The following is an 18,746-nucleotide window of genomic DNA, read 5'->3' as shown; positions in this document are numbered from 1 at the left end:
TCCCCCCCCCCCCCCCCCCCCCCCCCAACAAAAAAAATAAAAAAAATAAATATGAAACTTGAAACAAACCTACCCCCCCCCCCCAAAAAAAAAAATATATTAAAAAATAAAATTACTTTGAAAAATATGGAATTAAAGTCCAAATAAAGGACAGTGTTCAATTACAAATATACGATTTTAAAAAGTTCATTGCAAATCACAGACCAGTGTATATTTTTGAAACATAAATCTCATCTTTTTTTAAGGCTACGACAATGACAGATTGGATTATAATAAATTACTGCTTGAAGATTCCATGGGCTCTTATGTCATTATCATTTCATTTATCCACTAAAAAAACCCCCTCCATTCCAACTACACAGATTCTCGCTTCTTTAGACATTTCAGTTTTTTTAGTAAGTGTTTTACGGCCCTTGCAACACAAAAAGGTCCTATAAGTGCCGAACACTAGAGGTGTTACAAGAGAGTAACATACACAAAAAAGGAGGAGAAATAAGGACGATAGATGTTTTATAGGAAAGCAGGAGCAAACCACACCAGAGCAGAGCACCCGCCAACCACCCACTTAGACATTTCAGTCCAGCCCTTTCAAAATGTCAATTTTATTACCTGCAACTGTTATGTCAACACTGTCTGGTTTACCTCTGTAGAAAGAAAAACAAATATCAAAACATGACTGAGTAAATTTTTCATTATTATATATACATTACTTATAGATCTATATTCAAAAGTCGAAATTGTTTAAGACGGCCATCCACCGTTAGGAGAAAAGTGGGAGTCCTTTATTATAGTGGACATTTAATTTATGCACACTAGCACAGTCGCTTACATTGTCTTTATAAGTGTATTTTTAAAAAAATGCATATTGTGGGGGAAAAGGGAAGAGGCCTTCTGTACAGCTTTAAATTGTCTTATATACCGGAGGCTGTTAGAACAGGTTTGACAGTATGTGTACAAATAAAAATTTGTACGTACTGAAAAGATTACCATCATGTCATGCTGATTTCTCTTTGAGCACACGAGACTGTATACACACACACATACTGTATTTTCTAACTGTATACTGGGATTGTTTTTCGGGAGGGGGGGGGGGGGTGGTTTGCGCATTACTTGAATTTGTTATTTTAAAAGAAATGTACCATTCTTGTCATTTGCAAAATGTCAAACGGGGCACCCTTGCATTGGAACACATGAACTAGCAACTCAAAATTGCGCACTACAAATGTTTGTCAAAAACGTAATGTTGACAAACCGTGGAAAATCTCAGCTGGTATACTGATACCATAACTAACAACATAGGAAGTCTTTACTACACTAAACTTTCTATACTTAATTCTTACCCATAAACAGACTTCTCTACACTCAAAAGAGTAGTGATATAAAATCATACAAACATGAAACACAGAATGAGTTGTGTCAATTACTTGACCTTTAACTGTACAGGAAGCGAAACTGCTATAACTCACTGCTTATCAGCCATGTTTCTCAATGTTGTCCCCTGAGCACTCACCATTTCAATGTAAATAAATATATATAAAAAAAAGGCCACCTCTATTCTCACCCGGGGTGAGAATAGTGCAGGCGGGTCTTGTGGCTATTCTCACCCGGTGCGCGTGTCAACAAATTTTGCGTTCACCCTAAACCACAGAATTCTACACTGTGATAAGAGAAAAATTGTAGAATTCTGTGCTGTGAACAAACGTTCCATTACAACTGTACTTGTAGCCTACTAAAAGTGTACAATTTTGTCTGTGGGCAGGGGAGAGAGAGAGAGTGAGAGAGAGAACAAATCAAAATGGCGACCCGCGTAGTTCGGCTCGATTCGAAAAGTTAAATAGCCGTAGCATCTTTGTAGACAACCAAATTAATTTACTTTTGTGTTTTAACATCATTTTTTAACTTTGTTTTGGTCAATTTGATCGTCCACACCGATAGACAGTATTCAGAAAGAGACAGAGAGAGAGAGAAGAGGGGAGGAGTAGATCTTGCGAGAACTTCCGGGCGGGTGAGAATAGCCACTTTCTTAAAAAAAATTAAATTACAGCGACATAACTGACAAAGAGTCACAATACACCTGCAGTAAGGATGCGATATATTTTATAAATAAATAATAAAATAAATTTTGAATTCGGAAACCACAGAGGCTATGGCAAAGGTGGGAAGTTGAAACAGAACCGTAACCACAGCATGACTTGGGCAGGTAGTAAATAAAAACAAACTTTTAGAACTTCAAACTACGCGCTTTTTCGGTAGTTCCCACCCTGCAATTGTATTGTCATTCGCCGGTTTTGGCCTCAAGAGTAAGGGGGTTTCAGGGGGGCAGCCCCCCTGACCAAATAAAAATATGATGGGGGGTTTCAGGGGGGCATGCCCCCCCCCACCCTGAATTTTACCATAATTTGATTTTTTGCAGTTGTTTGGTTTGAAATCTTAGCTCGCCGCCCATCAAATGTATAGATCTCGATGTAGGTCAGGCTCACATAAGGGGGGTGGGTACTACCGAAAAAGCACCCAAACGTCAACTTGGCCTTGATCTAGATCAAGAATCTCCCTCTACTTAAATTAATAAAGATAGCCTGAACACTGAAACACAGAATCTAAAAATGTCATCACAAGAAAATTGAAAGTGTGAGAAAAGGTTCACTCAATCTACTGATTGCGTAGGTGCTATCTTGGTATCTCTAGTCTCTAGATTTTCTAGGCTGGGTGTGATACCACATGATGCCCCATCTTTTTTTGTTTGTTTTGTTTTGTTGAAACAACAGTGTTAACAGTAAAGTCATGAGAGTCGGTGAACATGAACAGTTGTCAGTTGAGTAGAGACAGTTCAGTAGGTGTAGGGGGGTAGGCTACAGCCTGGTGCAAGATTCGTTCCGTTCGTGCAAATCCATTTGTACCATGAATTTCATTTGACATTTTTGTATTTTTGCTAGACTGCACAACAAACTTATAGTCTAAAACAATTTTCTAAATCTTCAGTTCAAAGTAGCTGACATGAAACAACAACAATGATCATGATCAGGAAGTGAAAATAGGCGTCAACGCACTTCCCAGTCCGAACTTATTGTCACAGGAAATGAATCAGAGCGAGGACACAAAGTAAAAAAACCGTTGACCCTAGTTGTCAAGATGTTGAAATAACGATTACCCGTCAAGAATATTCTTGATTTTGAGGGTCAGCGTCTCCTGAACAATACGGTTATTTATTTCTAAAAGAATCATTGTTACTGTACTCCGTTCCCAACAGTCACCGGCAGTTTCAGAATCACACCGACGGATGGGATGGGGGAAAAGAGGAAGTTGCCATAAATAAGATGGCGCTGTTTGGGATGATATAATTGGTTGATATATAGTCACATGATCAAAGTTCTATTTTCGTTGTACTTTCAGGGCTACCGCCCCCTTCTGTGCCAATTTGGAGGACTCGAAGTAATCTAATTGACAACTTGATCCTTTTTTTCTCTGTACCAGTCTGTAAAACTGACAATAAAACACACTATTGCTTCATTACAGTATAAATATTCAAAATTGATGCACAGCTCTTTGAAATTTTAAAAGTTAAATAAAGCAACATAACGCCACAAAAAGGGTGGTTATTGAAAATCTGGCCAAAGTAATAAGCCGGGCGTTTTATTTACTTTAGGCTCAGGCTAGATACTAGAATCTAGACAACATTCTGCTCAACTCAAACGAACGTTTGGACAACCAAAGGGGGAATCAACGCCCATAACACACTCTGTGCATCAAGTAATTCAGATATATCTATATAAATCAGTGCGCGGAATGCCTGAGTATTTTTTTTCCATTTTGTCTTTTACATTATGTCCTGGTGCTTTTATGCTATTATATTTGGCGTGGTGGGTGCGAGGTGATAACGATAAGTATGACAATTGCCCCGCCCCTTCTCTGTAGTAACCCCTTGAGTTTGAGTGCCTCCTCGACGCTTTGTTCTCGTGACGTTCGATTTGACAGCTTCAATGCCTGGCTTCTCATGCAGTATCTTTTATTACTTTCAGACTAAACGAACAATCTGAGAAAGTTGACAAAGCCCCCTTCCCCCTCATGTATGTTATCTGTCCTTACCCTAGCCTAATGTGGCGTTCCCCATTGTTCCTTCCACGTATTAAAATTCCAGTCATTTGTTCGTAAAAGTTAAAATTTTTTTAAATGTAGATGTAGGTATCTAGATCTAGATCTATCTAGATTCTAGGATTCTAGGTCTAGATCTACACCTAACTATCAACAAGTAAAGGCAAAGTGCTTTTGTTTTTGCTCCACGGTCTGAAGGTTAATGAACAGGAATTAAAGCAGAGTGTAGCTGGAAAGCTACACATTTTTAGGGAGTACTGTTCAATTTTTAGATTTAATACCACCCACTGCTCAATTGCAAGAATAAGATCAGTTTGGTACGATTTGGTCATCGGGGCTGACCAGATTTTCTCCATGGAGGGAAAAGCTACCAAAGTGGCACTAGCCTAGCTGAACGAAACCGGCGATGGCCTTCGAAAGCAAACACGCACAGAAGCCGCCAGATTTTGAACCAAACGGATACTCCTATATGGGCACCATCTCTAAACCCAGAAAACAACAATTTTTAGGAGAGAGAAAAAAAGCCTCAAATATTTCATTCTTTCAACATTTTTGTATACACACATTATCATTCATTATTATTTCTTGCTATTTTTTATGTGTTTAGACATGTTAACACATAGAATTCAACCAGGGGGACGTCATGTTCGTAAATATGAAGAAAATCATTAACTAAGTCTACTTGTCAAGACATATCAAGTTAAAAAAATTTCCACTTAAATAGGGTACAATGCAAAATTTTACTTTTTAAAAGCTTCCAGCAACAGAGGCTTGATTGGTCCATTCTCTTGTGTCAGCAGAATAATGGCAAAACCACAACAGTCACATCAGATAGATATGGTGCTGAGAAAGTTTGGAGAGAATGAATTGATTTTGAAATTTGCCTGGGTGGCGGCTGAAGCCTACTCTTTATCGATTTTAGGACCACCAAGGGATCTTTATTAATGTGTACAACTGGCTCGTGGGACCTCAGAGAATTTTTGGCCTTTTCCTAGAAGGCTAGATGTTTGATTTTACCTACCCTAAGGTCAGGGATGTTTCTCAAAGACAGCATTAAGAAGGATAGTATCCAGGGGTAGCAGTAGAAAGAATCAGGAGTAAAGGAGAGAGGAAGGAGCCCAGGGAAGGCCGGGGGGGGGGGGGGGGGGTCAGAAAGTGGAGACGAAAGCAGATTACAGAACTGATCTTGAGAACTGGAAAGGAGGTGAAAGGAGACAATTTCAGAGAAGAAAACTTTTGCATCACTGTCAGGATTTGATCCTGGGATGTTTTGAATGAGAGGAGAGCATCATACCTCAAGACCACGAGAGCCTCTGGTTGGCTTATGTATGGAAGGAAAATTTCTTCCCTCTTTAGTTTCTTAATCAAGCAACCAGCAGTCTGTTACAGCAGGTCAGATGAGAGTGAGTGCGAAAAAGTAATGGTTTCTGCTATTTCTTTTTTCTTCAGTTTCTGTTGCAGTGACCAGCATGGCACAGATCAGCCAAAAACTCTATGGTGGAGTGGAAGGGTAAGCCTACTTCGATTATATTTGTAGCTTCGGCTTAAGGAAATCTTTTTCTGAATCCAGACTGAACTGTGAAAATTGAAACGTGTGTGTGCTTTTTTTTTCATTGCAGTGGCTTATAAATAATGTTGTAGATTCTGTTTCTCCTCTTATTCCAGTTGTTACAAATGTAATTGTTTTCAAAGAGATGGTTAGTGGGTGACTGGCGGGTGCTCTGGTGTGGTTGGCTTCTCCTTTCCTATCAAACATCTATCGTCTTTATCTCACCTCCTTTTTTTGTGTTGTTACTCTCTTGTAACACCTCTAATCTTCAGCACTTATATGACTTTATTGTGTTAAAAGTGCCATAAAACTCTTACTAAAACAAGGAGATGGTTATGGTGAGAAGATGTTGTGCTTGAACTGACAACGAAAAGGCTAAGTAGGTCGAGATAGATCAGGTGATATCAAGCTATTCATTGAAAGGTAGGTTTATTATTGTCTCATTTTTATCATATCCATTCTGCTAATATTCTTTCCCTTTTGCTTTGTAGAAAAATGGTCTTAAATAGCATCTTAGATTTAATGCAGTAAGATTTTTCTTTCTACTGTTTCAGAGGTGCTTCATTCACAAAGTTTGTACTCGTTGGAGCTGATGGAAAAGTTCTTTCTAGTACTCAAGGACAGGGAACAAATCAGTATGTGAGTGGTCTTATGAGTTGTGAAAATACTGTCATCATTAACCAATTTGTCATATATATTTATTATGCTGTGTCAAAAACTTGCCACTTGCGGCAACATTGTCATCCTGTTTTTCCAAGTATTTGGGGGGAAGTTTTCATTTACCAATATTTTTCTGTATGAACCCCAAAAAATGTTTGTGAGATGTCATGAAATGAATATTGTAAGTAACCAACCATACATTTTGTATTAATACTACTGTCATCGTTATGTTGATAGTCTATTTAGTTAGTGTTGTCTCTTCTGACTTTGCAGTAAAGCTCATGAGGCTTTCTACTATTTTTAGTAGCATACAAGTCAAATCAATAGCTCTATGCTTTTTTTGTTTGTTTGTTTTTTGTGAGACTTGTCACAAAACTCAAATTAGCTTTGTTCTATTTAGTAATTTTTCAACAATGTGAAAATGTATCATGCAATATTGATTGTTCTGTTAATGTTATATTCCTTCAAAACATCACAGTTGATCAGATTTTCTAAATCCAGCACAATGGTGAAGGACCAAGAGCCGTACAGTCCATAAAAAAATTTGCTGTAAATAAGAAAAGGGTGAAAGAAAAGACAAAGAATGTGAAGAAAAAAAAGCAACTCTTTAGACTTTTTATAGACTCGACAGCATTGCTAGATGTTCTTCTATGTTTGCCATTCTTCCACAGTTGATAGGACTTGATGAGTGCTTGAAGCGCATCAATGCTCTCGTCAAAGATGGTCTTAAAAGTGCTGGCCTACCGGAAGACACCACTCTGGAAGGCCTGGTGGGTATACTGCTGTCATGATATATATATTTTGTGTTTGTATTCATTGGAAAAAACCCACAAAAAATTTTTACATTTACTCAAACCTTGCAACTTATTTCTATGAGTAGCAAAGAAAAATGTTGATTTGTCCTATATTGATAATTCCATTCTGATCATTCTGTTTGTGACAATTAGATTTTGTTTTATAGGGCTTTTTAAACTGACTGACGAAATACAATTAATAAGGGTAATTTTTACTATTGTTTAATTAGAGATGGGTTCTATTTCTACTTTCCATTGTATTGTGTTAGTATGCCCCACTATTTTTCCCACTTTCAACTTTCTATGAATGTAGATGGCAGCATATGAAGACTTACTCTTTTCATATTGTCATTTACTTAGCATTAGTCCTTTTCCAAAGCTTCCTAAAACAATAAAACACAAAGGAAATGTGAATGGCATGTGAAGCTGGTGTATTCAGCTGGTAAAAGTTATTTAAGGTAACGTTGCTGCTTTTTGTGGCTTGTTCATCCTGTAATAAGTTTTGTTGCATAAATTTCCAATTTTTTTAACTGTTGGTTTTTATGGATGCAGTGTTTGTCTCTGGTGTTTTACTTATTGTCTGTTCTCCCAGCACTATTCAGTCACCATTGGTTTGATGGTCTTGTCAAGTGCTCTAGCAAACTTACTTTACTTTTCTTTACATTTCCGATCCAGCGTCCACCTGAGTTCAAGCCTTTTGTCCTGTGCTCTATCAAACAGGAACATCCTTTTTTTTGCATATTATCAGAAATCTGTTTTGTTCTCTGAGATCCATTTATAGAAGAATATTCTGATACTTTTTTTGTTTTTTTAGTTTAGTTTTTGTAGAGGTCTTACACACTCACAACTGCATAAGGTCATATGAGCGCCAGAAGATTAGAGGTGTTAAAAGAGAGTAACAAACATAAAAAAAGAAGAAGGGGAGATAAGGACGATAGATGTTTGATAGGAAAGAAGAAGCAAACCACACCAGAGCACCCGCCAACCACCCACATACTTTTTTGTGTATTCCCAGAAATCTGTTCTGTTCTCTGAGATCCATTTATAGAAGAATATTCTGATACTTTTTTGTGTATTCTCAGAAATCTGTTTTGTGCTTTGAGATTCATATCATATAGAAGAATACTCTGACACTTTTTTGTGTTTCAGGGACTGAGCCTTAGTGGTGGGGATGTTGAGGAGGTGCAGAAGGAGATCAAAGCTGCTGTGATGAAAGACTACCCTGCCCTCTCCAGGCACGTGTATGTTGGCAGTGACACCGACTCCGCTCTAGCTACAGCCTTACCCAGAGGTCAGCTTGACTCTTTGTCTCTGAAGGGGTAAACCCACTATGCGGGGCCATATTTTAGTACTATAGCATCTGCAACAGGACACATGCGACTCACTCTCTCTCTCTCTCTCGAGTTTATTCTGAACTGCGGTGATTAACACTCCTTGATGGTCATGTGATACACACAGATATAAGGGACATAACTCGCTTAATACAACGATCACAACCACACACAGCTACTCTCTCTTAACAATACATCACAGGTACGAAATCTGACATGTATGTCACTATACTGGTCGTTAAATAAAAAAAAGTGAACCTATTTCAGTAGTTTTTCATCTCATCAATGATCTCCCGGTAAAAGAGATTTGTTTTTCGGCAATAATTGCCAAAAAGTAATTTGACGTCGAAGTCGTCGTAAAGGAATGCGCCCGAGCCGCTGTCAACTGACCAACCCAGATGGGTCATCCTCTCGCTGTGTACAGTTGGGACATTTGGTTGGTGATGAAGCCTCAGGTATGTTTGGAAGAATATTCAACATTACTTACAAGTAAGTTGATGGCCAAGGGCAGAAGCTACCAAACTCTTAAAAGATCACTTTGGCAGTAGAGGGTGTTTTTGTATCTGTAGCATATTATATTAGACGGGTATATGGACAAAGAAATAGAAACAAGAACTATGAAGGCAAATGCAGTGATCTACCAGCTGGCACTCCGGCTCAGTCACAAGAACCCCCCAACTGAACTGAAATCCCAGCTCATCAATAACATCTTCATACCAACATTAACATACCATTGCCATACATGGTCTCTAAACAAAGCACATGAAAGAAAAATCTATGCATATGAAATGAGGTGTCTCCGCAAAACCATCAACGTCACCAGAATAGACAGCATAAGAAACTAAAACATACGCCTAAAAACTGGAATACCACCAGTAATAAAATTCATAGAGCGTCAAAGAGTCAAATGGTTTGGACATCTAGCAAGAATGCCCCAGAAACTAGCGGCTAGAGCTTACAACTCCGGATAATCGGGCTTCAAATCAAGAGGAAGACCAAGAAAGACCTGCCTGGATGGGGTTAAAAAGGTCCTGGAACAACATCACATATCTATCACAGATGCTGCACACTTAGCACAGGGCTGAAACCTGCACCTCCACTATACATCCTTAGGATACCAGAGGAAGGAAAAAGGAAAGGAAGCATATTATTATAACATTAACATCCTACACAAATGAACATAAAGGGTTTAATCACCTGAGTGTTTTTGATATTTCTGTCTTAGACAGGTGGGCATCTTACACAGTGTCATTATTATTTTCTAAAATATGCCAGGGAGACGCTTGGGAATGTTTTGTCCAGGGGATTGTCTAAAACAGATGGCCGTAAGATTCAATTGTATAAAGAAACTGATTGTAAGTGTGACCCCATCCATCGGGTTGGAGATTGTATCCTGAAATAAAGGTGTTTTATTCCACTTTTCTTAGCTTAGTATTCAACAACGAGTCGAGATGGAGTATGAGAATGATAGTGATAATGATAAACACCTTTAGTTGCAGCCATGATAGACGTCCCTGCACGGACAGAGACCATAACATGGCCAGCTACAACCGCTATAGTGAAGTCAAGCGAGTTATCCTGTGGACAAGATGATGGATTTATAAACCGATAGTTTCAAAAATTTGAAATTCTTGTCACAGAAAGTGGATTAGACAGTCAGCAAAACACTTTAATATTAATCTTAACACGCTTGTCTTCTCCGTGAAACTGTGGAGAATCTAACCATTACACCACAGATGCGGGTAGGAAGACCAGAGTCGTCCTCAGTGTATGAGTGGAGAGACAAAACCAGCATGTCACTTGACACTACTTACCCCCCCCCCCCCCCCCCCCCCCCGCGATGGTGCTACTGACTGAAGTGTCTTTAGGCCATTCCCAAAGGGGGGGACATTGACATCTTGAGTTCTTATGCACAGTAGAATTGTAATTGTAAATAGGCTGATTCATCAATGTCATGCTCATAACTGTGCCTGCATGCGGGGAACTGCTACTTTTTCTCTCCTAATCCTTACTATCGTCATTTTTCCTCTACTTCTTTTGTGTGTTTGTCACTCTCTTGTGACTCGCTATTTCTGGGGTGCCTTGTTAGTCGATGCAGACTTTGTGCTGTTGAAGCTAGAGAGGTGAGCAGAGTAAGTCTGATTCCCTGTAAGGACTCCTCTGTTGACATCCACCCCTTGGCGCTCATATGACCTTATGCAGTTGCGAGCGCTGTAAAAACCTCTACTAAAACTAAAAAATAAACCTTTTATTTTTCCCTTATAAAGGCGAGTATCTAGTGTTTCGATGTTTTGCATTCTGTCTTTGTGGGTAGTTGGCGGGTGCTCTGGTGTGTTTTGCTTCTTATTTCCTGTCAAACATCTATCGTCTTTATCTCCCCTCTTTCTTCTTTGTGTTTGTTACTCTCTTGTAACACCTCTAATCTTCGGCACTTATATGACCATATTGTGTTGCAAGTGCCGTAAAGCACTTACTAAAACAAACAAATTCTGTCTTGTTTGACTTTCAGGTGGCATTGTCATGATTGCTGGCACTGGTTCCAACTGTCAACTGATCAACCCAGATGGGTCGTCCGCTCGCTGTGGTGGGTTGGGACACATGGTTGGTGATGAAGCCTCAGGTATGTTTGCAAGAATATTCAACATTATTTACAAGTTGATGGCCAAGGGCAGAGGCTGCCAAATGTTTAACCCTATCCGTACGCCCTGGGGTCATTTTGTACCCCTGGGGTTGTATTCTTCACATTTTAGAATACTTCTAGTACAAAGATCTCTTTGAAACTTTCAGTATTTCTCAAAAAATCATTTTGACCGACTGGTATGCAAAGCGTACGGATCCGATTAAGGAGTAAATTTCCTCTCAGAGCTTGCATCAGAATAACCGTAAGTTACAGTCAGAATACTGAGTATTTATCAAGCTTGAGATTATGATTGTTTACATTGTGTGCATGTGTACGTATGCGTGTATGTGTGTATGTATGTGTGTGTGGTGCGTGCGTGAGTGAATATGTGTTTGCACGAGTATGTAACACTATGTACCTTTAAAATTGATTTGTAAATCCATAATATGTATCATGTTAAGCGCATAGAGCATTGCATAAGTGGATATGCGCTATATAAATACAATCCATTATTATTATTATTATTGTTCGCTTATATTACGCCTGTGACTGTAAGCCTGTGTATGTGTGTATGTGTGTGTGTGCGTGTGTGTGTACAAGTGGTGAAACACCAAACCAGTGTGCCAGGGTCTGGACAATAAAGATGTATCTTATCTTATCTTATCTTATCTTACTTTAAAGGGTTTGGTCACCTGAGTATTTTAAACGTTTCCTTTGTGTGATATATGCTACTGTGAGATGGTGGAGTATGATGATAACCTCATTTTGTAAATAACAGTCGAACCTGTGTAAGACGGAATCGCAAGGGAGCCAGAAAAAAAATTCCGTCTTAGACATTTTCCGTCTTAGACAGGGGAATTTAGAGGGAGACGGGGGTTGGTGGGGGGGAGGGGGTTCAAAGGCCCAGCCGTTGGGATCAAGGGTCGCTTGTCTGATCGGCAAGCAGTGGTCAAAATTTCACACCTCTCAATTGCTATCCTGTCACTGTCTGATAATGACATGTGTCCATCTTACTTATCCAATTCCCACCAGTGCTTGCCTTTCATGGGAACACTGTTTGACCTATTAAAAACAGAAACGTTTGAAAATCTCCTTTGCTTCCACCCTTAACCCCACCCACCAATGCCACCCCTCACTGCCATCATTATAACCACGGTTTGAGGAACTCTTTGCTCGGCTGGCCGTACAATCAGGGCGGCAGGCATTGGTCAATCTAATTTCACCTTTCCCAGGAAAGTTTCCGTAGTGGCTTGCTACTCGTGCACTCTCACGGGCAGTTGTGAGATTTCACATCCACACTACACTGACCATCTGCATCGCTCAGGGCTCACATGATGGGGTAACATCTTGGTGGTTATAAAAACCGCCTAGGGTAACATCTACCCCCAAATTGCACCCCTACTCCCCTTCCTCGCCCAGCGGCATGGCCATAGCGTTAAGTTTAGGGCAGGCTGAACCAAACTTGCGAGTTTTGTTTCAAATCAGGGCTGAGCGGGCAAAGCATTTTCCGTCTTAGACAGGTGAAACCAACGGAAGGGAGCGGACTTTTCTTTCCGTTTCGGCGTTGGACAGGTTTCCGTTTTATTCAGGTAATTAAAGAGGATTATATCAAGGGGGGAGCGGGGAGATTCCGTTAAGACAGGTTTCCGTTTTATACAGGTTTTCGTAAAGGCAGGTTCGACTGTACTTATCATTTTAGAAAGCTTTGACTTAAATACAGTCGAACCTGCTCTAACCCTGTCCGTACGTCGTGTTTTACTATCCTATCCATACAACGTGGGGACCTCTGTGCCACCACTTAACCCTGTCCGTACGTCGTGTTTTACTATCCTATCCATACAACGTGGGGAACTCTGTGCCACCACTTAACCCTGTCCGTACGTCGTGTCTTACTATCCTATCCATACAACATGGGGAACTCTGTGCCACCACTTAACCCTGTCCGTACGTCGTGTTTTACTATCCTATCCATACAATGTGGGGAACTCTGTGCCACCACTTTCCGAAGAGGAAATTTCCTTGTTAATCCGATCCGTTCGCTTTGCATAGCAGTCTGTCAAAATGATTTTTTGAGAATACTGAAAGTTTCAAAAAGATCTTCGTACTAGAAGTATTCTAAAATGTGAAGAATACAACCGCGGGGGTACAAAATGACCCTAGGGGGTACGGATGAGGTTAAGTGCCACCAGTTCTAGGCAGTCACATGTACAAACTACCACTTCACACTTCTATTGGTGGGCGGTTGGCGGGTGCTTTGGTGTGGTTTGCTCCTTCTTTCCTATCAAACATCTATCGTCCTGATCTCCCCTTCTTCTTTTTTATGTTTGTTACTCTCTTGTAACACCTCTAATCTTCTGGCGCTCATATGACCTTATGCAGTTGCAAGCGCCGTAAAACCTCTACTAAAACAAACAAACAAACATTTCTATTGGGATTTTTCTCTATTATAATTACACTATCCAAGAGGACCACCTGTCTAAGACTACCATTTTTCTCCTGACTGTGGGTGGTTATCTTGTTTTAGTTTTAGTAAGAGTTTTACGACCTCTTCCAACACAATAAGGTCATATAAGTGCCAAAGAGTAGATTATGTGTTACAAGAGAGTAACATACACAAAAAAGAAGGAGGAGAGATAAGGACGACAGATGTTTGATAGGAAAGAAGGAGCAAATCACACCAGAGCACCCGCCAACCGCCCACTTGGTTATCCTGGACAATTTATACTTTAGTTTGTTACTACTACACTGCTATTGTGATTGTGTTTGTCCACTGTGAGATGAATGTATACATGTAGTCTTAAAGTGTGTTTTTGAAATGAAACATGCTTTAAAATCTGATTTTGTTGTTGTGGCATGATTTGAAAATGTGTTTCTGTCTTTAAAAGTATTTGTATTAAAGATATCATTGTCTTCAGTTCATCAAGAACTCAACAATATCTTTAGACAATTGGAGGGTAGGGGGACAAAATTATATTGTATCTCAAAAATGCAACTTTCAAGGAGAAATGGAAAACTGAATTAGTTTGTATTTATTTTTCACTGGCAATGTTTAAAAAATGTTATTTGACATGGCCTTTCTTGGTTTTCTCTTTTGCATAAGCTTACTGTTTTAACGCAAGATGGCTTTTTTGTGCACCGTCAACTGTCTGTTAATTAATTAAGAGATGTTTTGTTTCTAGATATGATAGTTTAGTCGTGCTTCTTTGAAAATGTTCTCTTCTTTATTATCAAACTCAAACATCTATTTTCCTTATCTCCCGTCCTTCTTTTTTATATTTGTTACTACTCTCTTGTAATACGTCTAATCTTCTGGCGCTCCTATGACCTTATGCAGTTGTGAGTGTCGTAAAACCTCTACTAAAACAAAACAAAAATTTGAAAAAGTTCAGGGTATTGTCTAATATTACTGTTCTTGTCCCTCCACAGCGATATGGATTGCTCTTCGGGCTATAAAGATTTACTTTGACAACGAAGACGGATTTGAAGCATCGGAGCACAGTGTTGAGGAAGTGGAAAAGACGATATTTCGATACTTCAATGTTAGTGAACTGCTAAGTGTTACGGTAGCGAAATTGTTGTGCATGGATTAGTACTCTGAAACGAGTTGATCATTCTTTATTTGTGGGTGGTTGGCGGTGGGTGCTCTGATGTGGTTTGCTCCTTCTTTCCTATCAAACAACTGTCGTCTATATCTCCCCTCCTTCTTTTTTGTGTTTGTTACTCTTATCGTAACACCTCTAATCTTCCTCACTTATATGACCTTATGCAGTTGCGAGGCGGGTACTCCGGTGTGGTTTGCTCCTTTCCTATCAAACATCTATCGTCCTTATCTCTCCTTCTTCTTTTTGGTGTTTGTTACTCTCTTGTAACACCTCTAATCTTCGGCTTTTATATGACCTTATTGTGTTGGAAGTGCCATGAAACTCTTATGAAAACTAAACTAAAAAATAATGAAAACAAGGAAATCAGCATTTTTTTGTGCCGATGGGCAATTATTTTCTAATTTTCTCTTTTGGGCTCTACACCATTTCTGTCTATTTAAAAACACGTTTGTGTGTGGATTTTACTGAAAAAATTAATTAAAGGCACAAAAAGTAAATTTTCAGTTTCCAAGGACTCATAGGCTATGGAAGTTTCCAAACTTTGGTGGCCACTTTCTCGCTGATTTTACCTGACCAGACCATCATTGATTTATTTATAGAGGCACCAGCCATCCATGTCCTCTAATTTAACCTCTGAAACCAGGCGACCTCATCCTCCTTTGATCACAAATATTTTGACTTCTATCCAACATAGATGGAAATTTTTTTTCACCAAAAAGAAGGCAAATGAATAGGCTTTAAGATGATACCAATAACCCCATATGCCCAAAAATTGACGAGCGCCTGATTCCACCTCGTCGTGACACCTATATATATAGAAAAATGCAAGGGGGACGTGGTTGTTTGTATGGGTGATTGTCTTGGGCAGTTGGTCGGTCGTTAAAGCAGGTTTGGCTCTGTTTGACAGTTTTCAGAATTGCACTGGTTCGGTGGTATATTGTAAATACAAGTATACCTATTGTTTAGCATCTAAATTGTGAGGCGACGTGGTGAAATCAGGTGCTCATCAAAATAATCAAAGTGAAGAAACTGGCATTTTTGCGTAGGTTTCAGAATTTTTATCGAATTTTCGTTTTTCGGCTCAACACCTTTCACGCCCATTAGAGAACACATTTCAGTGTGGATTTTACTGAAAAACATTGATTAAAGGCACAAAAAATGTAAATTTTTAGTTTCCACTGATTTTCAAGCTCAGGAAATAACTCATTTTTGGCGGCCCTTTTCTCACTTATTTTATCTCTGAAACCAGGTGACACCCACCTCCTTCATTCGCAAATATCTTGACTTCTATTCATGATAAATGGATTTTTTTTCATCAAAAACAAAGCAAAAAAAAACAAGCTTTAAGGTGATACTAATAAGGCTACACGCACCAAAACTGACGAGAGCCTGATTCCACAGCATCGTGACACATTTACTCTTTCTCTCTCGTCATGTATGACAACTCACTTCAGCAACTCAGTTGTGTCTTCTCTGTTGCAGATTGACAACAGATATGGACTACTGTCTTTTCTCTACTCAGACTTTGTCAAGGCAAAGATTGCAGGCTTGTGTAAAGAATTAGCTGATGGTGAGTCGCTGTTGTGGGATATATGGGAAGGTGGGGGAATTCCACACCCCCACTTACAGCCCTTAGAACCTACAGAAATCTGTTTGACGTTCAGCTTTAATCATTTGCTTCTGTCTGCCATGTTTTATTTTTCAATTCAGCTTTATTTTCTTGTACGTCTGTCTTTTTTTTTCATTTTGGCATGTGTGCTTATGTGGGTGTGGAATTGCCCTGCAATATTACATTTTTAATTAAGTTGAAAAATGGAAGTATGGGGATGGTGATATCGTAGAATTCATATTATGTTTAGTTTCCTAACTTATCAGACCCAAAGTTAAACTGTTGCGGAGGATGTGTCCTCTTTCCACACAAAGTAACTTCTTTAACACTTGTCTAACAATCCAATTGAAAAGTATGGTGTGGGATTCCCCCATTTTACTACATTGACGGTGTCGGGCACAGATGGGCCATCTCCCAGGAAGCCTGTTTCACAGGCTAAGAACTGTTTTATTGAACTGTCAAAGAGCACTCCGACTCAGATTTCATGTCAATGTCTCGTGCTTTTCAATTTGTTGAATTTTTACGTCATTTATTGAGATGGCAACGTATTTGACCTTGCAGTACAAAATAGTCAAAATTCAAGTTTTGGAAAATTTTAGAGTTGGCTTATAACCCCTCGGGCGGTGCTACTGACTGAAGTATTTTTAGGCCATTCCCGAAGGGGGGAGGGGGGGGGACATTAACATCTCGAGTTCTTATGCACAGTAGAATCGTTACTGTAAATAGGCTGATTCATCAATGTCATGCTCATAACTGCCTGAACTGCAACAGGGAACTGCTGCTTTTTCATTCCTTATCATTACTATCATGAAGGGGGGCAAGTTTAAATGAACAAAATCTAGCTATATCTATATTCTTTATCTCTTTAAGACTGTGCAAACGTTGAAATAAGACATTTGTTTTTTCCCCTTTCTTTAGCCTCAGTGCCGGAAGTTTTTGCGGTTGATTTGTGGTGGTAGAGCAAAATAGTAAACACTGTATGAAACTTCAACTTGATATCTCGACAGTAGAAAGAATTGGGTATAACATTAGGGCTGTGCTTTTAATTCATATTCATGAAGATTATTAAGAGTATTGATAAAAAAATCCCACTTATTTCTGTTAATGCGTTTTGGTGGGACATCCTCTGAGAATGCTTTAAATCCCAGAATATATTGCGTCGTGGGTTGCAAATCGAGAACCAAGCTCTGGTGTAAATGAACAAAGAAGTCTGGGCAGATATGATGTGATCATATCAAGAACTGTGGGTGATTGGCGGTTGCTCTGGTGTGGTTTGCTTCTTCTTTCCTATCAAACATCTATCGTCCTTATCTCCCCTTCTTTTTTTTATGTTTGTTACTCTCTTTTAACACCTCTAATCTTCTGGCGCTCATATGACCTTATGCTGTTGCGAGTGCCGTAAAAACTCTACTTAAACAAATATAAAAAACTATTGAATGCTGTGTCTCTGTTTTTATTAATTATTCATAAATTAAACTTTTTCCTTTGCAGTCTGTTTTGAGAAGCAAGACCCGCTCTGCTGTGCTTTGTTCAGAGATGCTGGAAGGATGGTGGCCAAGCATCTTGTCGGAGTTTCCTCCAAAATTCATGAGGTATCATCAAAAGAAACAGACCACAATATTCCGCCTACGAACAGAACATATACAGCTCAACTTCCACCTGAGTAAAATAAACCCGGAACTTCCCCCAATGTGTCCCTTGTGTGACTATGCATATGAGACTGTGGATCATCACCTGTTCCTCTGCACATCCCTAAATGACATCAGAGCTACCCTTCTCCCTCCGAGACCTAACTTTGACAACCCACTCTACGGAACAGTACAGCAACTGCAGCAAACCTGCACTTAACACTTCATGGCATTGGACAGAAGGGCGAGAGCCCAGCTGTTGCTGGATCGATAACAAACAACAACAACAACAACATCATCAAAAATTGAAAATTATTTTTTAAATTATGGTGTTTTTACGCCCGGATGGACACAATTTAGACAATTATATCTTGGGCTTCGACCGTGCCTGTCAGGGCTAACTAGAACTGGGAAGGGTACAACATCCCAGCAGAGAGATCGAGATACTCGATAATAATTCCTCCCCGCTCAGGAATTGAACTCGGATCTTCTGCATGTGATGGGGAAACATCTAACTCCTTTTTTTTTTTAATCCCTTGCCCATTTATATGAGATTGACGCCTTTTGATTAGTAGAAAAAAAGTGTGTATGATAGTGTCCAATAGTGTGTTATGTGTCTACTTAGTATGACAATTAACTGTAATAGCAGATAGAGATTCCAGGATTATAGATGTAAGTCATTTATCTGAGAGCGGTGATGATTTTAGATATAATGGTGGTGATGAGTGATGATGTGGGATTGCGTTTAAGTAATGTGAGCGTTAGTCCTATCTTCCTCTGCTTCAATGAGTCACGAGGTTTGTTTCTTCTTTCCCATCAAACACCTATCGTCTTTATTTCCCTCCTTCTATTTTGTGTTTTGTT

The 18,746-nt window shown here is 39.4% G+C and overlaps 2 protein-coding genes across 2 annotated transcripts in view; one reads left to right on the top strand and one right to left on the bottom strand.

The window, feature by feature from the left end:
• Nucleotides 1–3,325, bottom strand: part of LOC101854950 (actin-related protein 2/3 complex subunit 2) — a 17,628-nt gene extending 14,303 nt beyond the window's left edge. Inside the window, exons 1-2 of the mRNA XM_005098766.3 lie at nucleotides 3,149–3,325; nucleotides 610–644 (exon numbers count right to left, since the gene is read on the bottom strand). Of these exons, the coding sequence (XP_005098823.1) occupies nucleotides 610–644; nucleotides 3,149–3,222 (109 nt within the window). The 5' untranslated portion in view covers nucleotides 3,223–3,325. The remainder of the gene's footprint in view (nucleotides 1–609; nucleotides 645–3,148) is intronic.
• Nucleotides 3,326–3,360: 35 nt separating this feature from the next.
• LOC101861043 (N-acetyl-D-glucosamine kinase) overlaps nucleotides 3,361–18,746 on the top strand; it is a gene marked incomplete in the record, with an annotated part of 19,231 nt that continues 3,845 nt past the window's right edge. Inside the window, 9 exon segments of the mRNA XM_005098793.3 lie at nucleotides 3,361–3,747; nucleotides 5,539–5,599; nucleotides 6,193–6,277; nucleotides 6,970–7,068; nucleotides 8,242–8,383; nucleotides 10,933–11,043; nucleotides 14,470–14,582; nucleotides 16,128–16,215; nucleotides 17,746–17,846. Of these exon segments, the coding sequence (XP_005098850.2) occupies nucleotides 5,559–5,599; nucleotides 6,193–6,277; nucleotides 6,970–7,068; nucleotides 8,242–8,383; nucleotides 10,933–11,043; nucleotides 14,470–14,582; nucleotides 16,128–16,215; nucleotides 17,746–17,846 (780 nt within the window).

Source organism: Aplysia californica, unplaced genomic scaffold (assembly GCF_000002075.1).
Source record: "Aplysia californica isolate F4 #8 unplaced genomic scaffold, AplCal3.0 scaffold00193, whole genome shotgun sequence".
NCBI lineage: Eukaryota > Metazoa > Mollusca > Gastropoda > Aplysiida > Aplysiidae > Aplysia > Aplysia californica.
The sequence above is the reverse complement of the archived record's forward strand: the minus strand, read 5'-3'. Positions and strand labels throughout refer to the sequence as shown.